Source organism: Xenopus laevis, chromosome 9_10L (genome assembly GCF_017654675.1).
Source record: "Xenopus laevis strain J_2021 chromosome 9_10L, Xenopus_laevis_v10.1, whole genome shotgun sequence".
NCBI lineage: Eukaryota > Metazoa > Chordata > Amphibia > Anura > Pipidae > Xenopus > Xenopus laevis.
The window spans coordinates 7,850,842-7,869,982 of NC_054387.1; the positions used below are offsets into that span (position 1 = coordinate 7,850,842).

The 19,141-nt window shown below is 40.8% G+C and overlaps 1 protein-coding gene and 1 long non-coding RNA gene across 2 annotated transcripts in view; one reads left to right on the top strand and one right to left on the bottom strand.

The window, feature by feature from the left end:
* The window catches only part of LOC108700870, an 84,502-nt gene that overhangs the window by 8,896 nt on the left and 56,465 nt on the right, over positions 1-19,141 (bottom strand). The window lies entirely within an intron of this gene.
* On the top strand, positions 1,409-11,041 carry ocstamp.L (osteoclast stimulatory transmembrane protein L homeolog). Its single transcript, XM_041575804.1, has 3 exons — positions 1,409-1,874; positions 6,609-7,611; positions 10,146-11,041. Exons 1-3 carry the CDS (start codon positions 1,870-1,872, stop codon positions 10,446-10,448), a joined length of 1,311 nt encoding a protein of 436 aa, XP_041431738.1. The 5' UTR covers positions 1,409-1,869; the 3' UTR covers positions 10,449-11,041.

Consider the following 19,141-nt stretch of genomic DNA (forward strand, 5'->3'; position numbering starts at 1 on the left):
GGCCCCAGAGAGAGTTGCCATGAGATGGTTGAGCCACCAGGAGACTTCGTATTCACTACCTTATTCTATAGGATGATTTGTTGCTGCTGTTTTTACCCTTGGACTTTACAAAATAAATTGCAAACTGCCACGTTGTGTTTTACATTCTTCAGTTATATCAGTTTAATGACACCTCTGACCCATCATATAGAAACATGTCGACTGACAGTTATATAGTCCTTTAATACGTTGTATATTGTCATGATAACTTATTACCTTACCCAAACTGTCACACACTCCCGGGACTTTTTATCCCACACAAATACAAAATCTGACAGTTGGTAAATGTAGGCCATGGAGTCTCCTCTTGGGAAAAACTGTGCGGCCGTCAATTTCTGCTCATTTAAATGAGGAATGGCTTTGCCTATGGCAGACACTGATGTTGTCAAATTGGGGACGCAGAAGCCAACGGGCAAGAAAGGACATTTGCGACTGTTCTCCAGCAACTGTCACCTCACTGTGTGCCATATGGCTTAGAAGCAAAAACAGAGCAGTTGAAACTCTTATTTATACAAAGTTCCTTGGGGCAAAGTTTAAATTAGCAGAGCATAACAAACACAATCCTCATTTATATTCATAGTTTGTTCCCCCCCAAAAAATGCAATAAAGTCCAGAAGTTGCTCTTCTCCCACCGGGGGGCAGTATTGCTTTATACATTTCACAGCCTATTGGCTGAGCCAGTGGAGCAGTATAGTAAATATCAGCTCAAACTGACCAGCAAGATGGGTGATTTTTTTTTATTATGAACACAATTAAACCTCAATTTTATGTCCCCGGATTTTACACCGTTTTTTTTGTGGGCCCAACAATTTCTAATGCATTTCAATAGGGGCTTTTTCCAGATTTTACCTTGAAGTTCCATAAAAATAGTTTTTCCGATCACTAGTGATATTAAGCGGTTTATCCCCCGTATGTAATATAAGGCACTCAGTTTGCCCAGGAGCAGTAAAATGTTTGCATTTAAACAGATGCCCAATTCTACCTGCGGATTGGTTGCTATGGGTTACTGCCCCATGGCAATAAACTTAGTGCCGTTTATTACATAATCTCCTTATGACGAACCAGGCGCATATTTGCCATGAATCGGTCTGTAAATGATCCAATGAGTCGGAGCCTCATACAGTCACTCACCAATCACTTATTGTTTTAGGTTGTACATGTAACATTTGGATACAGACTGTCTGTATTTCAAAGTAAAACGGACTCCTGTATTTATATCCTTTGAGTACATGAAGAATCCGTTGCTTAAACACATTTTCCTGGACTCTCCCGTGTCAGGCAACTTCGGGCGACTTGGGAAAACGAAGCACTCCGAGTGCCATCCCGCCTGTGATTTAGCTTCTGGCTGGCGGGAAGGCTTTTCAGGGAGATTAGTCGCCTGAAGGAGACACGATTAGTCATCGGGCGACTAAATCTCCCCAAAATCTTCCCTTAGGGTCAAAGCTTTCTCCTTCTCGCCCAACTAGAGGTGCTCATTGGCAACATACAACGGCACAAGCAGGCACCAAACAGCTGCCATTTTGGAGTTTGCAACTGCCGCCCAGAATATTTTTTACTGTCTGTATTTACTTGCTGCCTACTAAAACCAGTGGCTTCCAGTCCATTGTGGTTTATCCATCAACACAGGTTTCCTTCCTATTGCTGCTTTTAGAAAAAAAGAAAAAAAAAGAGGTAGTTTGTGGGACAAACGTCTAAATACAGAACTGATAAATAGCGGAGGTTTGTGCCTGACGGCTCCACTTCAATAACAAGGAAGAGTCTCCGCTCCGAAAGCTTTTAGGATTCAGCAATTACAGGAGAAGGAGGACGTCGGCTCCGCTATCTGTGGCCATGAGGTGGGTTGATGGTTTAACAAAATAGTCTCCTGCCATATCATTTGCAGAAATGGAACATAAGAGCTAAAATATAACTCGCAATCATGGGAAAAAAAAAAAAAAAGCTGGTTTTGGCTGGTTTCCAGAAGAATAGAATATACTGTTCATTGTGCTTTTATTCCCCCCCCCCCTTACATTGTAAACTGTGGTTTTAAAAGCAAGAAAAAGTAATTGAAATAGTTCTATAAATAACGTGTCAAGCACAGGGGTGTAGGTTTATCAGGGGCCCTTTGGTTATTGTAGGAAAATGGGGATATTATACACAATTTTGGCACTTTTATCATTTCAGGGTATTGTACATGAAGCTGGACGGCTGTTTTGATCGATTTTAAAACGTATTCTGGGATATTCGTCATTAAATTGGCACTGCGTTTATCCAGGGAACACCCCATTTAATGAGTACAGTGGTGCAACTAGATTTTACTGGTCTGGTCCCAACATGTCGTTAGGGCAAGGCCTGACGTGGCGTTTTTAAAAAAGTTCCATCAGACGTAAATACGCAGAAACTGCACTTCCACTGAAACTAATGGAAAACGCACTATGGCAATTCTCACAGGGTGCTTGCAAGCTGAAATCCGTAACAGATAAGTAGTAGTACTTATCTGTTATCTACTGTGTATCCTGTGTTTCAATGGCTGCCCCAATGGCTACACAGCAGTTTGTTTATATAAACTATAGTAGTACTTATCTGTTATCTACTGTGTATCCTGTGTTTCAATGGCTGCCCCAATGGCTACACAGCAGTTTGTTTATATAAACTATAGTAGTACTTATCTGTTATCTACTGTGTATCCTGTGCTTGAATGGCTGCCCCAATGGCTACACAGCAGCTTGTTTATATAAACTATAGTAGTACTTATCTGTTATCTACTGTGTATCCTGTGCTTGAATGGCTGCCCCAATGGCTACACAGCAGCTTGTTTATATAAACTATAGTAGTACTTATCTGTTATCTACTGTGTATCCTGTGTTTCAATGGCTGCCCCAATGGCTACACAGCAGTTTGTTTATATAAACTATAGTAGTACTTATCTGTTATCTACTGTGTATCCTGTGTTTCAATGGCTGCCCCAATGGCTACACAGCAGTTTGTTTATATAAACTATAGTAGTACTTATCTGTTATCTACTGTGTATCCTGTGTTTCAATGGCTGCCCCAATGGCTACACAGCAGTTTGTTTATATAAACTATAGTAGTACTTATCTGTTATCTACTGTGTATCCTGTGTTTCAATGGCTGCCCCAATGGCTACACAGCAGTTTGTTTATATAAACTATAGTAGTACTTATCTGTTATCTACTGTGTATCCTGTGTTTCAATGGCTGCCCCAATGGCTACACAGCAGTTTGTTTATATAAACTATAGTAGTACTTATCTGTTATCTACTGTGTATCCTGTGTTTCAATGGCTGCCCCAATGGCTACACAGCAGTTTGTTTATATAAACTATAGTAGTACTTATCTGTTATCTACTGTGTATCCTGTGTTTCAATGGCTGCCCCAATGGCTACACAGCAGTTTGTTTATATAAACTATAGTAGTACTTATCTGTTATCTACTGTGTATCCTGTGTTTCAATGGCTGCCCCAATGGCTACACAGCAGTTTGTTTATATAAACTATAGTAGTACTTATCTGTTATCTACTGTGTATCCTGTGTTTCAATGGCTGCCCCAATGGCTACACAGCAGTTTGTTTATATAAACTATAGTAGTACTTATCTGTTATCTACTGTGTATCCTGTGTTTCAATGGCTGCCCCAATGGCTACACAGCAGTTTGTTTATATAAACTATAGTAGTACTTATCTGTTATCTACTGTGTATCCTGTGTTTCAATGGCTGCCCCAATGGCTACACAGCAGTTTGTTTATATAAACTATAGTAGTACTTATCTGTTATCTACTGTGTATCCTGTGTTTCAATGGCTGCCCCAATGGCTACACAGCAGTTTGTTTATATAAACTATAGTAGTACTTATCTGTTATCTACTGTGTATCCTGTGTTTCAATGGCTGCCCCAATGGCTACACAGCAGTTTGTTTATATAAACTATAGTAGTACTTATCTGTTATCTACTGTGTATCCTGTGTTTCAATGGCTGCCCCAATGGCTACACAGCAGTTTGTTTATATAAACTATAGTAGTACTTATCTGTTATCTACTGTGTATCCTGTGTTTCAATGGCTGCCCCAATGGCTACACAGCAGTTTGTTTATATAAACTATAGTAGTACTTATCTGTTATCTACTGTGTATCCTGTGCTTGAATGGCTGCCCCCATGGCTACACAGCAGCTTGATTATATAAACTATAGTAGTACTTATCTGTTATCTACTGTATATCCTGTGCATGAATGGCTGCCCCCATGGCTACACAGCAGCTTGTTTATATAAACTATAGTAGTACTTATCTGTTATCTACTGTGTATCCTGTGCATGAATGGCTGCCCCCATGGCTACACAGCAGCTTATTTATATAAACAATAGTATTGTTTCAAGAAGCAAACACAGCAGTTTTACCAGTGCAGGGCAACACTGCATTATATTTTTATTACTTTAAAACACTTTAATTGTTCGAGGTTACTGTCCCTTTAAGACTGGGCCTGAATTGGAGTTCTTATCCCGCAGCAGCAGCAGAGATCTCCACTATAAGCAGTGTTTGCTATTGCTAATCATCTTAACTCACAACTCGTCTACAAGAAGCCAAATAAAAGCAGAACTAACACATTCCATGACGTGCAGCTGTGGATCACAGTTTTGGTTTGACCTTTAGTGTGATGGGATTGTGATTACATTATCTAGATTAACAACCTGGGGCAAAGAGAAAAATGCTCACATGAAGCAACTTTGTTCTAATATTTATGAAATACTTGAACTTTTATGTAGTGGGAGATGCCTTTCCTTTATGCCTCATAAAAACTATGGGGCCTTATTTATTAAGCCTATGGGTGCAATGGAGCCTTAAGGTGCCCAAAATTGCACCTCTACAGTCCAAAATGGTTAATGTATAAAGTGTAGTATTAAGCAATCCCTGGGTAGATGTTCTAGTGTGTCATGGTGGACCTACATTTCCATGTCTAGATTCCAGTAGAAACCAATTCTTCATTGGGGCAATGGTGCCTACTCTAATCTCCTTATATCTCCGTGGTCCCCAACCTTTTTTTTTTACCTGTAAGGCACATTCAAATGTAAAAAGAGTAGGAGTGGGAAGGGTGCCAAATAAAGTTCTTATTGGCCATTTGATAGCCCCTATGTGGACTGGAGGCCTACAGGAGGCTCTATTTGGCAGTACACATGGTTTTTATGCAACTAAAACTTGCCTCCAAGCCTGGAATTCAAAAATAAGCATCAGCTACATGTATATGCAGGACTGGAACATTTAGAGCAGCAGTTCCCAATTTGTTGGGCTGACCTTCCCTAGGAGGCCAAGATCAGTGGCTGCAGGAGGCTCACCCTGAAAGCCATTTTGGATGATGATTGGGGAGTTTTCCGATTTAGCCTTCTAATTACTTTTTGAAAGTCTAGCCCCAATGATTAGGAGAGTTGAGATGTTTCCTATCCTAGCTATTTATGGAAATATGATTGAATGGTTGATGCGGCATTGTTTTATATCTCTGTATGCTTAAGCTTAGGTGGGTCCTCACCAAATGTTTGGTCTTATAACGAAAAACAACAACAACCTGCCATCGTACAAGAAAGTTTAAAGAACTACTTACCCATGGTCAGAGTACTAGAATGTTTAGACGTTTTAGTACTCTGGCCAGGGGTTAATAGTTCTGGCCAGGGGTTAGTAGTTCTTTAAACATTCTAGTACTCTGGCCAGGGGTAAGTAGTTCTTTCAATTTGAAAGTATAGGAAACAGACCAGGAACAGGCAGTACTTTAGTCTGCAAACACCCTTTATTGGTGTATTTGGTGTATTTTCACTCACGACATGTTTCGGGAACCAGTCCCTTTTTCAAGGGAAAAAGGGACTGGTTCCCGAAACATGTCGTGAGTGAAAATACACCAATAAAGGGTGTTTGCAGACTAAAGTACTGCCTGTTCCTGGTCTGTTTCCTATACTTTCAAATTGAATGCTTATCACATGATGGATGGTGTGTGTTAAAACAGCAGGTCTATATGTATCTGATTTCGTTCGCTCATCTTGTAAGTAGTTCTTTATATGTTCTAGTACTCTGGCCAGGGGTTAGTTGTTCTTTAAAGAACTACTTACCCGTGGCCAGAGTACTAGAACGTTTGAAGAACTACTAACCCCTGGTCAGAATACTGTGACATTTAAAGAACTACTTACCCCTAGCCAGAGTAATAGAATGTTTAAAGAATGACTTACCCCTGGCCAGAGTAATAGAACATTTCAAGAACTACTTACCCCTGGCCAGAGTACTAGAATGTTTAAAGAACTACTTACCCCTGGCCAGAGTAATAGAACATTTCAAGAACTACTAACGCCTGGTCAGAGTACTAGAACATTTATAGAACTGGACCAACCAGTAACTAATCCGAGCATGAGCATTTTCACAGGGCTACGCCAAACTTGCATTCAACCAGAATTTTAAAATTTTCTCCATGGAAACCAATCAGAGCATTAGAACTTTCACTAGGCTTGACCTAAACCAAATGGTAACCAGGGTATCACAATGTTGAATTCTACATCAGACAAACTATCTTTAAATTATTATCTATTTATTTTTTACAGAAGGATGAGCTGGAATGTGCTCAATGTCCTCAAGGATGTCTGGTGTGCCTATTCAAATCCCATTCCAAAAAACAGGACCCAACTCCTTTTGCTGATTATTTTGTGCTGCATTATTTCTGCATCTATTGGGCTTCTTCTCCATAACTGGCTGTTTAGATCCCTCCATTACCATACTCTACTAACTGTCACCCTGTCATCAGTTGTCTCCACCATTACATTCATCGTACTGGTTCTAATGCACCCAATTCGCTGCATGGTAACCATCATGTTGCCAGTCATGGGCACCAAGCAAGGTCGAAGGCTCTTGTTAAGCATTTGTTTTATGCAGATAGCATTGAAAATCATCCCTAATATCATCTCCAACATGAGAGCGGTTCCTCGCACGTTAGGGTGCATTTCACGGCACTCTGCCGAGATGCTTTTAAATTCAACATTCTTATTTCAAACCACTATCACCGATATCAACCATTTAGCCAAGTACGACCCGTTTGAGACCAAAACAAGCAACGTAGGGATTTCCGCTCAAGTCAACACTTCGTTAGTATGCGACCGTATATCAAAGATATCTGAGAAGGTCCAAAAGGACTTAACAGCAGTAGCATTACTATTTAAGGACCGTGTCCTCCTATCCAACAGAATTATTGCTGGAATTTTCGTTTTGGTTCTACTGTTCAATGCTACGTGGTATCTGAAGAGGTATCTGACGGATCTCAAGTTTGACAACCTGTACATCACCAAAAGACTGGAGAAACTTGCTTTGGAGAACAACGGCAGCCATCTGCTCACGTCTTCCAGGGTAAAGCTCATAAGGTCAACGGGCCTCAAGCTTTCCAAGATGGAAATCCTACACTACATAATCCGATCACTGATACTGGTGTCTTTTGGTCTGTTCATCGCCATGACTATAGCCGTTGACCACATCACCTACCAGTTTGCCCTGACCGTTGGAGAGTGGGTAGAAAAGGTGCCTTCGGTACAAATTGAATTTGACATAAAGTATCGTGTAAGTATGATAACCCCAAACAATCATTCAATGGTGTTATTTTATCTGTAGTATCCCATAGCTCACTGAGAAAGCATGGCACCTGTGCCACAAGGGAAAAGGCAACCAAGATGATATAAAGTAGGGGTCTCCAACCTTTTATATTTCGAAGTCAATTGAAAAAAGATTTGGGGTGCAACATAAGCGTGAATACTTTCTTAGGGTGTCAAATAAAGACTTTGGCTTTTGATTTGTAACCCCCTATGTAGCAAGTTTTGAGGAGGTTCTGTTTGACAGTACAACTGGTTTTTATTCAACCAAAACTTGCCTCCAAGCCAGGAATAAAAAATAATTAAAAAATTAGCACCTCCTTTAGGCCACTGGGAGCAACAAACCAAGGGGTTGGTGAGAAACACGTTGCTCACGAGCCACTGGTTGGTGAGAATTGATGTAAAGTTTGCGGTTGTAAAACTAATCATGTACATACAGCAGGTCTCATTTATGAACACAAACGCAGTGTGCAAAGTCCCATTTTGGAAGTCAATGTTTTCTTTTTCACCCACAATGCAGCATTCTCCCACAATTTCAGAATAATTCCACCACAGCGGGTGCATCAAAACAAGCACACAGTTGTCAGATATGGCATCAATTACCCTATTCGGCATCAAAATGACGTTTGTGTGTTTCTTTATAGACACTAATGTGCTGGATTATAACCACCTTTAGGCCTCAATAGGCGTTCTTGTGTGAAATTCATTGGGACTAAATTGGTGGGTCCAGTTGCGCTTTGTCTTTGTGTTAGGGTTGCCACCTTTCGTCGTCTCCTTGCTCCGGGCAGATGGTGATGTCACAGGGTACGGGGAGGGTGGCCGGCTTGTGGTGTCACAGGGATGGGGCTATGACATGGTGATTGGGCAATCACCTGCCTGGTTTTCTTAATTTGGAAAACCTGGCAGGCAGTTTTGACCTGGACAGCCCTTCTAAAATCCGGGATGTCTAGATCAAAACCCAGACAAGTGGCAACCCAAAGGTCTGTTTAGGCTCAAGTACCTGTAATGAATGGGGCCAATGGACTCAATAACGTCATCCATTTTTTGTGCTACTGCTGTGGTCGAAAATGAGCCCTAATCTTTTATTCCTTAACGATCGGATCACAATACCGAGAATACAGGCAGTCAGACCAAGGGCCACATCATGAACCGACGCGGCCCTCAATCCGATGGGATGTTTAAACCTGGCCAATTGACATAGATAGGGAGGAGCCCCAATAAGCTGCAACAGTCTGTTGACAGTGTTTATTGGCCCATGGATGACCACCTTAACAGTCAAAACATTTTGAGCTCCCTGTTTTTCAGCATTTTTGGTAAATTTACCCCAACGTGCCCTTAAATCTCAAGATGTAGTTTAGGAATAGGTGTCAACTGAGAATGGAATTAGACTTGGACTACATTACAATGTGGCTTAACCAAACAGTGTCAAGAACCAGGGAACAACTCTGATTGTCCAACATATGATAGACCTAGAGCAACTACAAGATCAGATGGCAAGAACATTAGGGCCTCTAAGTTTAGCAGAGAAGATGAAGGGAAGTTGTATTTGATGAACTCAACTTCAATCAGCTGAATTGGGCTAAAAAGGTCAAGGCTAAAGAACCAACTAGCGCAGTGCAATCACTGCAAAAGCTGGCTAATTGGAGTCCAAAATTTAGCACGTTTTGCTTACTTAGCTAATATATACATTTCTACCTTATCTTGTTTTTAAAGGGCACCCGTTGGGCAGAAAATATTTCCACCCCCACCACCAAAGGTGCAGGTTAATAGGGCCTGGACTCCAGTTGGGAGTAACAATAGTATATATATATATATATATATATATATATATATATATATATATATATATATATATATATATATATATATATATATATATATATATATATATATATATATATATATATATATATATATATATATATATATATATATATATTTTAAATTGACCTTTCCAGCGTTAGGACATTCTCACCATGGGGGACCTCTCCATGTGCGAGACCATGTTGTGCAGAAGCCCATGCACATAATGAGCGTCTGACTGTTGCCCTCAACTGGAGTGTGGGCTCTATACTTTGTAGAGTTATTTTGCTTTTTATTCAGCAGCTCTCCAGTTTGCAATTTCAGCCATCTGAAATTCCCCTAGCAACCATGCATTGATTTTGAAAAAGAGACTGGAATATGAATAGGAGAGGTGTAAATAGAGAGAGATGATTAATAAAGTAGCAATAACCATACATTTGTAGCCTTACAGAGCATTTGATTTTAGATGGGGCCAGTGACCCCCCGTTTGAAAGCTGGAAAGCGTCAGAAGAAGGTGACAAATCATTAAAAAAAAAAAACTATAAAAAAGAAATAATGAAGACCAATCAAAAATTTGCTAAGAATTGGCCATTCTAGAACATAATTAAAAAGTCAACTGAAGGTGAACCACCACCACCCAGCTAGAACCCAATGTTACATTCTGAACTTGATCTCTAACTTCAGTCTCCTTCTTGCTTCCAGGCAACTATCAATTTGGGCTTATTGACAATGAACCGTCCATTTCACAAAATGTACAACTGGAACATCACTTTTGTCTCCTCACAATGTAGAACCCAAGCGACCCCTCCAGATTATTCTGTGGCCCGCAACGTTGTACTCATCTGTTGTGTGATTTCCGCCATGATACTTCTAGAAGCCTACGCCCATCGCTTGTGCCGAAAAATCTCTGCCTCCTTTTATGAACAGCGAGAAGAACAAAGAGTTTCCTATTTATTTCAAAAGATACTACGGAAACACAAAAATGTTCCAGATTTTCCCATATGATGTCTTATTAGATCGTAGCCAACATCAAGAACCTGCACAGAACGCAATATTCAGAGGGTGGTCATGGTGAATTTGTTTCAGGAGGGTCACTCTGTAGAACATCATTACTCACGGGGAGATAGAATTGACTTGAGAGGGGAAAAAAAAAAAAGTGTATCCAAAATGCTGAATTAATTGTAGTCTATGGGTAGATCCAGTAAGACCCTTGGGATAATGGCAGTCTATAGTCTTTCAGTCTAAAGGTAATATTTATTGAAGGGATTCAAAATGGAATATTCCAGTGCGGCTTCTTGTACTTTTGGGGGGAAAAAATAACACAATACAGGAAAGAATACCTGGAATTCTACATGAAAAGTAATGGAAATTACAGTAACAATTAAAACAGACGCAGGGTTGGGTTTAGAAAGAGTTCCGGGTAGACTCCATTCTGCCAGAACAATGGACAAACAAATCCAAGTCCACCAGGTCAAACCACATATATTTGTAGAAGTAGAACAGTTATAGTCCTTCTTTAAGAAATATTTAAGGCTCCATTTACAACCAATGGGGAGAAAAGCAACATAAAGTCTCAATAAAGGACCATGTTTTTTTGCACCTTTTACATTTCTTTCTGGAATTTGTGCTCGTTACCCATAGGGGCAACTCTTTGAAACTCTGTGCATGAACCAGGCGTCACTTGCATTGGGAAGTTCTGAAGGTCACAAGGAAACCCTTGTGTTTCTTTGCAACAGCACCAACAATGGAAAGGGGTGCAAGTTGGGATGAGCAAAAAAAAAACAAAAAAACACCCATATTGACCTCAACATATTGGTTCGCAGTGTCGGACTGGCCCACCGGGATACCAGAAAAAACTCCCGGTGGGCCCAGGTGTCTGTGGGCACTTTTGCTGCTAAACATTTGGCCTATTTCATGGCCATTCCCTATTTCTAGGAGAACAAAGAGGCTAAATAGATAACAGATTATAGCACGTAAAGAATAAAGACTAGTATAGAGGTTGAGTGAGGATTAGAAGAATAATAGTACTGAGAGTGAGCCCCTGGTCTATGCTTCTTTGGTGGGCCCCTGGTCTAAGGTTTTTGGGTGGGACCCTGGTGTTCCCTGTCCGACACTGATTGGGTGGAAGAAAAACCTACAAGAAAAAAAAAAAATGCACAGGGCCAGACTGGGCCGGCAGGAGACCAGGGAAAAATCTGGTGTGCCCTGGCCTTTGTGGGCCCCGCCAATCTAGACCCAATCCCTACCTGCTGCTCATTTGCAGTCGACACCCCACCCAATCGCCTCAAGATAAGGTATAAGGCATAAGGTCCACCCTGGGGAGGGGGAAGGGGCTGGCCAAGCGTGGGCCCTTGAGCTGGTATGAAGGCCCCTGTGATAGCAGTCCCAGGTGGGCCTCAAACACCCCAGGCCAGCCCTACCAATGCATTTGGCAGGAAAAAAAACTGTGAAAAAGTGTCTATTGACTCCAATGCATTAAAATTTTGCCATTTCCTAGATTTTTTGGTGAAGCAAAACAGGGCAGTTGCCTTCGGGGCACAATTTTGCACCCCTTGTAGCGCCAGCAATCTTCTGATACTTTCCTTATTAAAATACGGTATATTGTTTTTCCCTTTAATTATTTAAAAATGCCAAAAATAATTGGGGAGTCCATTATTTTTTGCACAACATTTAAAAAAAAAAAAAAATGAAATAAATTTCCCATGGCCAGTTGGGAACAAATATACGGATTGTCGTACTGAGCTTCCATACACATTGAATATTAAGCTGCACATACAGTATGAAGGCAGATAAGTGAGATTAGGATAATGGAGTTCAGGTCATCTATGTTTATTTACTTGACATCCAAGTGCAAGTTGAAGAGCCGTCGAAATTGGGCCCATAATCAAATCTTGTGTTTTTGTCTCAGCCCTGCACCTGGATTCAGCCCTATAAAGCCATTTTCTTTTATTCTCCTTTTTCAGCAGCCGGATCTCAAGGGTCTCCAGGCTGTCGGAGTAAGTGGGTTGCTTTGGTTGCAGCAAAATACGTCTTGATTAAAATTCAGATCTACATTAAGTGAAACATCTGTTCTGCCGCCGTTCACTTCCACAAAGGCACTCGGGTCTCTCGGGGCTCAGCCTTGAAATCTTTTTCTCTTTTATTTGGTATAAACAGAAGATGGAGCAGGATAAAGAGCGATTCTGATGTGGGACACGGCCCGGGCCTCTCCAAGTCTGATCTGTTTGAATCTCTGGCTATAAATATAAAATGAATTATCCCTTGAGATCTGCAGCTCTGTAAGGGCTCTTACTCAGGAGCGTTTTTACCTGCGCTCCGTTTTTTGGCGTTCAGCCGCAGGGGAGCGCAGGAACAGACGCATTTCATTATTTCAAATGGGGCTGTACTCACACAGGCGCGTGTAGGCACCGAACGCAGGAAAAATGCAGCATGTTGCGTCTCAACCTGCGTTCGGCGCCTACATGCGCCTGTGTGAGTACAGCCCCATTTGAAATAATGAAATGCGTCTATTCCTGCGCTCCCCTGCGGCTGAACGCCGAGAAACGGAATGCAGGGGAGCGTAGGTAAAAACGCTCATGAGTAAGAGCCCTTACTCATCACACTGTTCAGCGGTTGCCTTTTTACTTTTAAAGGGCCACTGCACCTGCCCAGTCCCCAAGCCCCACCCCAATCGCCCAATAGAATATTTAAAAAAAAACAGGGGCCTATAGAGTATTAAAATAATACATTGGTCTCCAGTGGTTTGATAAAATAAAAAAACACATTGGTGGAACTTATCTTAGGCTCCTTTCATGGCTTTGGGGTGGTCTTTTCGCAGCTTTAACTTCTTTTGTGGCTTTGGGTCTTTTGCAACTTTGGTTCTTTTTTTGGCTTTTGCTTCTTCTCCTTTCATGGCTTTTGGTCTTTTCACGGCTTCAGGACTTCAATCTTTGGGTCATTTCATGGCTTTGGGTCTTCCGGTGGTTCTGCATGACTACGTCGCTGCCAAGGGGGGGCGGCTAATTAGAAAAGTGCAGGAAAGCCGCTCCCCCTTTAGGCCTGGTATGATTGTGCCCCCTGTGACCCCCGATGGTGGCCCTGATCATTGGTGCATAAATGAATCAAAAACCTTGTAATAAATTAGTAGTAGGCTGTGCATCCCACTTTTCGGTTATTATTATTTAATGGACACAGAGCTCACCCCTATTTCTAAATCCTTGCATCTCCTTGCATTTAAGGGAGAATCAGAAGAGCAAACATTTCATAATGGGTTGTAGAAACATCTAAAACGCGTTGGTACATTGTATTAATTCCAACAGTGGAGCTGACGTTAGATACAAAATATTCTAGGTGGGAATGTGGCATGACAAGACGGAGTCCTCCAGAAATGGTTTTTTTATTCAGGTGTAACACAAGTGAGAGAGTGGGTTGTTAGAACTCAGTAATAAGAGGGTCAGGCGGCTTCTGTGAAAGGCAAGAACAATTCACGGAATCCAAACAAAAAATGTCATGGTGGAATAATTCTGTTTCTGCGGAGAAGTTCATGGTGACATCGCTGATCTTCAGCTCAAGGTAATGATAGATTTGCGCTTCTAACGTCCTTGCACATAGTCTCAGAGGTTTATTGTTTAATTCCCTTATTATAAACTCTTCAGAGTCGTTTTGTACACAGATTTAGATGAATGGTAACTTCAAACTGAGTGACTGTTCAACTTCAAAAACTTCAAACCTCACTCATGGTCCTCCACTTGATCTGCCTCCTTACTTCATATTGAATTCAGAGATTCATAAACATCATAACGAGAGAGAATTTCCGGAGGTCTCCAAGACTATACGGTATGTGCACATTTATATTGACACATTTATGATTAAACATCAGTCCTCACCCAGTTGAGCTTACAATCTATGGTCCCTATCACATTCACACATAGAAAGGGCAATCTTGCCAATTAACCTGCCTGAAATGGTTTTGGAAGAGAAACCCACATAGACACAGTGTAAGACTGGGCCAATGGGACACCGGGAAAAAACCTGGTGGGCTCCAGGCTCTTGAGGGCCCCGCCGGCCCAGATCTGCTTCCCAGTGGCGCGTGACCCCTCTATGTTGGGGGTCGCGGCAAAATCTAAATTTCACGTGTGCACACTAGCGTTGCACATGCGAGCTGCGCAGCGCTAGTGCGCACGCATGAAATTTTGATTTTGCACACTGACGAGCATACACATACCCGGCACCAGAGTGCCAGGGGCCAGTAGCCCCAGTGGGCCCCAAGCCTCCAGTCCGACCCTGCATAGACAGGGAGAACATACTCATTCCTTACAGATAGAGCCAGTGGTGTAACTAGATATTACTGGGCCGCACAGCAAATAATTTTTCAGGCCCCCGAAATATCTAGAGATTGTACCAATATTTATTAAAATTGTATATGATTGGGGCTTCATGGGACCCCTATACCTGCTGGGTCCCCCTACAGCCACAGGGTCTGCTTCCTCTGTAAGTTACGCCCCTGGATAGAGTCAAAGCAAGAACTGAACCCCACCGCTATAAAGCAGAAGATCTACCCACTCAGCTGCCTTGTTGCCTTGTGCCCGACTCAATGCAGGACTCTACTTCTACCTGTAATGGCAGTGGCACGCCAGGATTATTTCTTGGTCCAGTTTGACGGTCCACAGTCCCAATAAAAACGAAAACAGAGCCCCTGGCCATATATATTGCTGCACCTTGTAAGAATATTATATTTCCCATAAGGAGGCTTATGGGAAATAAGGAAAATTGTGGTCGACTAGTCTGAGACAATGGCGGGATTGGCAAGGTTGAAACCACAAAGTCATTCGATAACACCTTTCTAGAAGATGAATAAATACCCTTTGATGGTATTTTAATGGAATATTCATAGTTCCTTCTCTTCGGTTCCAGAAATCGGAGAAATATTATTAATTATTATTAACATGTATTTTTATACCGCCGACCTATTGCGTAGCACTGTAAAGTAAAACTAAAATCACATACATAGAACATATGGAGTTACATACATCACAATCAATACCGGTACAAAAAGTGAGGAAGGCCCAGTGCCGAAAGAGCTTACAATCTAAAGGGAAGGGAATACTACACAAGGCTTTATAAGCTTTTTAAGATTTGTTGGTTTCCCTGATCATCAATAACGCCGGGGCCGGCAGGGAATAGTTTAATGGAACGCTTTCATATTAAACCAACATGGGATATTTTATTTATTTTACTTTGCTTCGACATAACTTTGCCCGGGGCAACTCTGTACCGACCGATAAACATAAATCTCTCTATGTGTGTGTGTTTTGTGTGTGTTTCCTGATTTTCCATCATTTTTTTTTTCTGGAAAACTTAAAATTGGGGTTACTATGTGTGACAAATACTGAGTGTGACCAAAATCCCCTTCTACTGGTCCCATTTTATCAACAGCTAACTGACTAGTACACATACAATCCAAGATGGTGTTTCTTCTTTGTTCTACTTTCCCGCCAAAAAGCTTTAAACAAAGGAGCTCCCAGGATTGCCCTCCAGAAGAGCTGGACAAACCCCTCCAAGGTATTTCCCCTCCCCTAATGATGCAGCAGGGCCCCTGCCAATCAGACCTGCTTGGGTGGGGTAAACCAGAAGCAAGGCCGGCCTCCCAGCCAATCAACCCTAGGGGGTGGGGAAAAGGCCAGATATACCAGAGGGGAGGGCTAGAGAGTTGTTGTTGTTCGTCTGGGGTGTAACCTGGCTGCGGCAGGTCACCCTCCTCTGAGGTTCCTTGGAGTTTATCCTAGCTGAGGCAAGAAGACTCCCTCCAACAGTTTGGATCTCCCTACCTCCCAGAGGACTGTTTATACCTGGATCCCCTTGAGGTATGGTTATTCTGTGGATTCACCCAAAGGCACTTTGCTCCTTACCCCTTTGAAATTGCCCAAAGGAACTCCCTGACTTTGGATTTGGATTGGCCTGGAGGGCGTGTGCATCTTGGAGTGGATTGCTCCAAGGGAGGCTCTTTATTTCGGACCAGGAGTGTTTTGGGACTTGGGGGAGTTCACATGCTAATGCCGTGTTCCTGATCTACTGCTTGTTGTATATCGGAAATAAACCCCTGTGTAAACCCCTCTTAAAGGTGTGGTATTTCCCTGTGTGTGTTAGTTGGTCATACGTCACACGTTACGTGACACTATGTATGTGTAATATATATATATATATATATATATATATATATATATATTATATATATATATATATATATATATATATATATATATATATATATATATATATATATATATATATATATATATATATATTTTTTTTTTTTTTTTTATTTTTTTTTCCCCGCATTATTTTATTTATTTTTTTTATACACACACATTCCCCAGGCATTCATTATTATACGGTTTATTTATGTATCTGCCTATGAAAAAGTCTAAATGTCAGGTCCGATACTCGAGCTCTTTCTCACTATAACGAGACGCGGAATATAAACGCTTTGCTTGTTAGAACAATTTACGGACTCGAGAGGAGAGAACGTCGCAGGAATTTTATAGGCAGGGTAAGTAAATGGCTTCCAATTATTCCACGGCCGCTGAAACGGCACATTAGTACAATCCATGTTATTTTATATTTATATTATATGATCACTGCAGCCAAAACCCTCCCTAAGTGAGCTCTGTGCTTGAATGTCACACATTGATTAAATATGGAGGGACTGGAGCAACGATTCAGAGTAATTTGTACCTTGGGGTTAACACTTCCATCTTTTTTTCTTTTGGAGAAGTTTGTTGCTTTGGAAACTTTTGTCTGTTGGGTGTAATATCATGGTATTGTGATGGGGATTCAATTTAAAAGGGTACATTTATGGTAAAGTAACCAGCTGTTTATATTTATGGTTAAAACTTAATAAAAAGAAATAGACCCTGAAAAGGGAGCATAAAACATCTGTGCCTCGAAACAATAGTTGTTCACCTTTAAATTAACTATTAGTAAGATGTAGAGAGGGATATTATGGGACAAACTGCAATTGGTCTTCATTTTTTATGATGTGTGGTTTTTGAGTTATTTAGCTTTTTATCCAGCAGCTCTCCAGTTTGAAATTTCGCCATCTGGTTGCTAGGGTCCAAATTACCCTAACAACCTGAATAGCAAAGTAGCAATTACAGAGTATTTGTTTTTAGATGGGGTCAGTGACCCCCATTTGAAAGAATGAAAATGTGAGAATAAGAAGGCAAGCAATTAAGAAACTAAAAATATAAAAAAAAATAAAGATCAATTCAAAAGTTGCTTAGAATTGTCCATTCTAGAACATATTAAACTTTAACTTATTGGCCTGTGAGAAGGTGAACCATAGAGATAACTTGAACCTACACATGAGCTGGAACGCAAAGTGTTAACAAAACAAAAATTACCCATAACCACAACTTCCCTCCGTGACCCTGTCATTTATAGTCGTTGAGGTTTTGTTCTGTGTAGAACAGGGGGATCAGTCAGGAGAGGAACCACAATGAAGCTTGTGCTCAGTCGTCTTATAAATAGCCCTGTAGCCTTATCCTAATTAGGGGGTGCCATTAACTTGTTTGGGGATGACTTGACTCCCTACACTGAGAATATTCTTGTGTCTTTGGCCAAGTTCCCGGTTGCCTTGTCTAAGGGTGAAGACACACAGAGCTACTAGTAGCAGCTACTTGTCACAGCTACAATTAGACAATGGTTTCAGCAATCTGGTTCCTAGGGTCCAAATTACCCTAGCAACCATGATTAAAAACATTATGGGGGGGACCCTTGCCCAGACCCATCAGGATTTCTGTCTAAGAGAAATGGACTGGAGTATCCGTCGCAATTGAGTGAAAGCATCTGGGCAAGTACCTTACAGAGCGGTACAGGTATGGGATCCGTTATCCAGAAAGCTCAGTATTACAGAAAGCCTGTCTCCCATAGACTTTATTTTATCCAAATAATCCACATTTTAAAAAAATATATATATTTCCTCTTTCCCTGTAATAATAAAACAGTCGCTTGTACTTGATCCCAACTAAGATATAATTAATCCTTATTGGAAGCAAAACCAGTCTATTTAATGTTTACATGATTTTCTAGTAGACAAGGTATGACGATCTGAATTACAGAAAGATCCATTATCCGGAACACCCCTGGTCCCGAGTATTTTGTACAACAGGTCCCATATCTGTACTTGATCCCAACTAAGATATAATTAATCCTTATTGGAAGCAAAACCAGCCTATTGGGTTTATTTCATGTTTATATGATTTTCTAGTAGACTTAAGGTATGAAGATCCAAATTACAGAAAGATCCGTTATACAGAAAACCCCAGGTCCCGAGCATTCTGTACAAGTATGTATGTAAGAGAGATGGAATACAGTAACACAAAGTCCTTCACAAATAGTTTTGAAGTGGAATAGCTTAGGGAAAGTGTTAATTTAAAAGTCCTGACTTAGGGAATGACAGGCTCACTAGCACCAAGCAAAAGTATAGGAGCGTGCAAATTATAAATATATATATATATATATATATATATATATATATATATATATATATATATATATATATATATATATATATATATATATATATATATATATATATATATATATATATATATATCTCTCTCTCATTATATCAGGTGCAGCTCTTCCCAGATGTTAGCACCTATAGATAATACAAAATCCATTATCAATCACACTATTTTGATCTATCGACAGCTGCA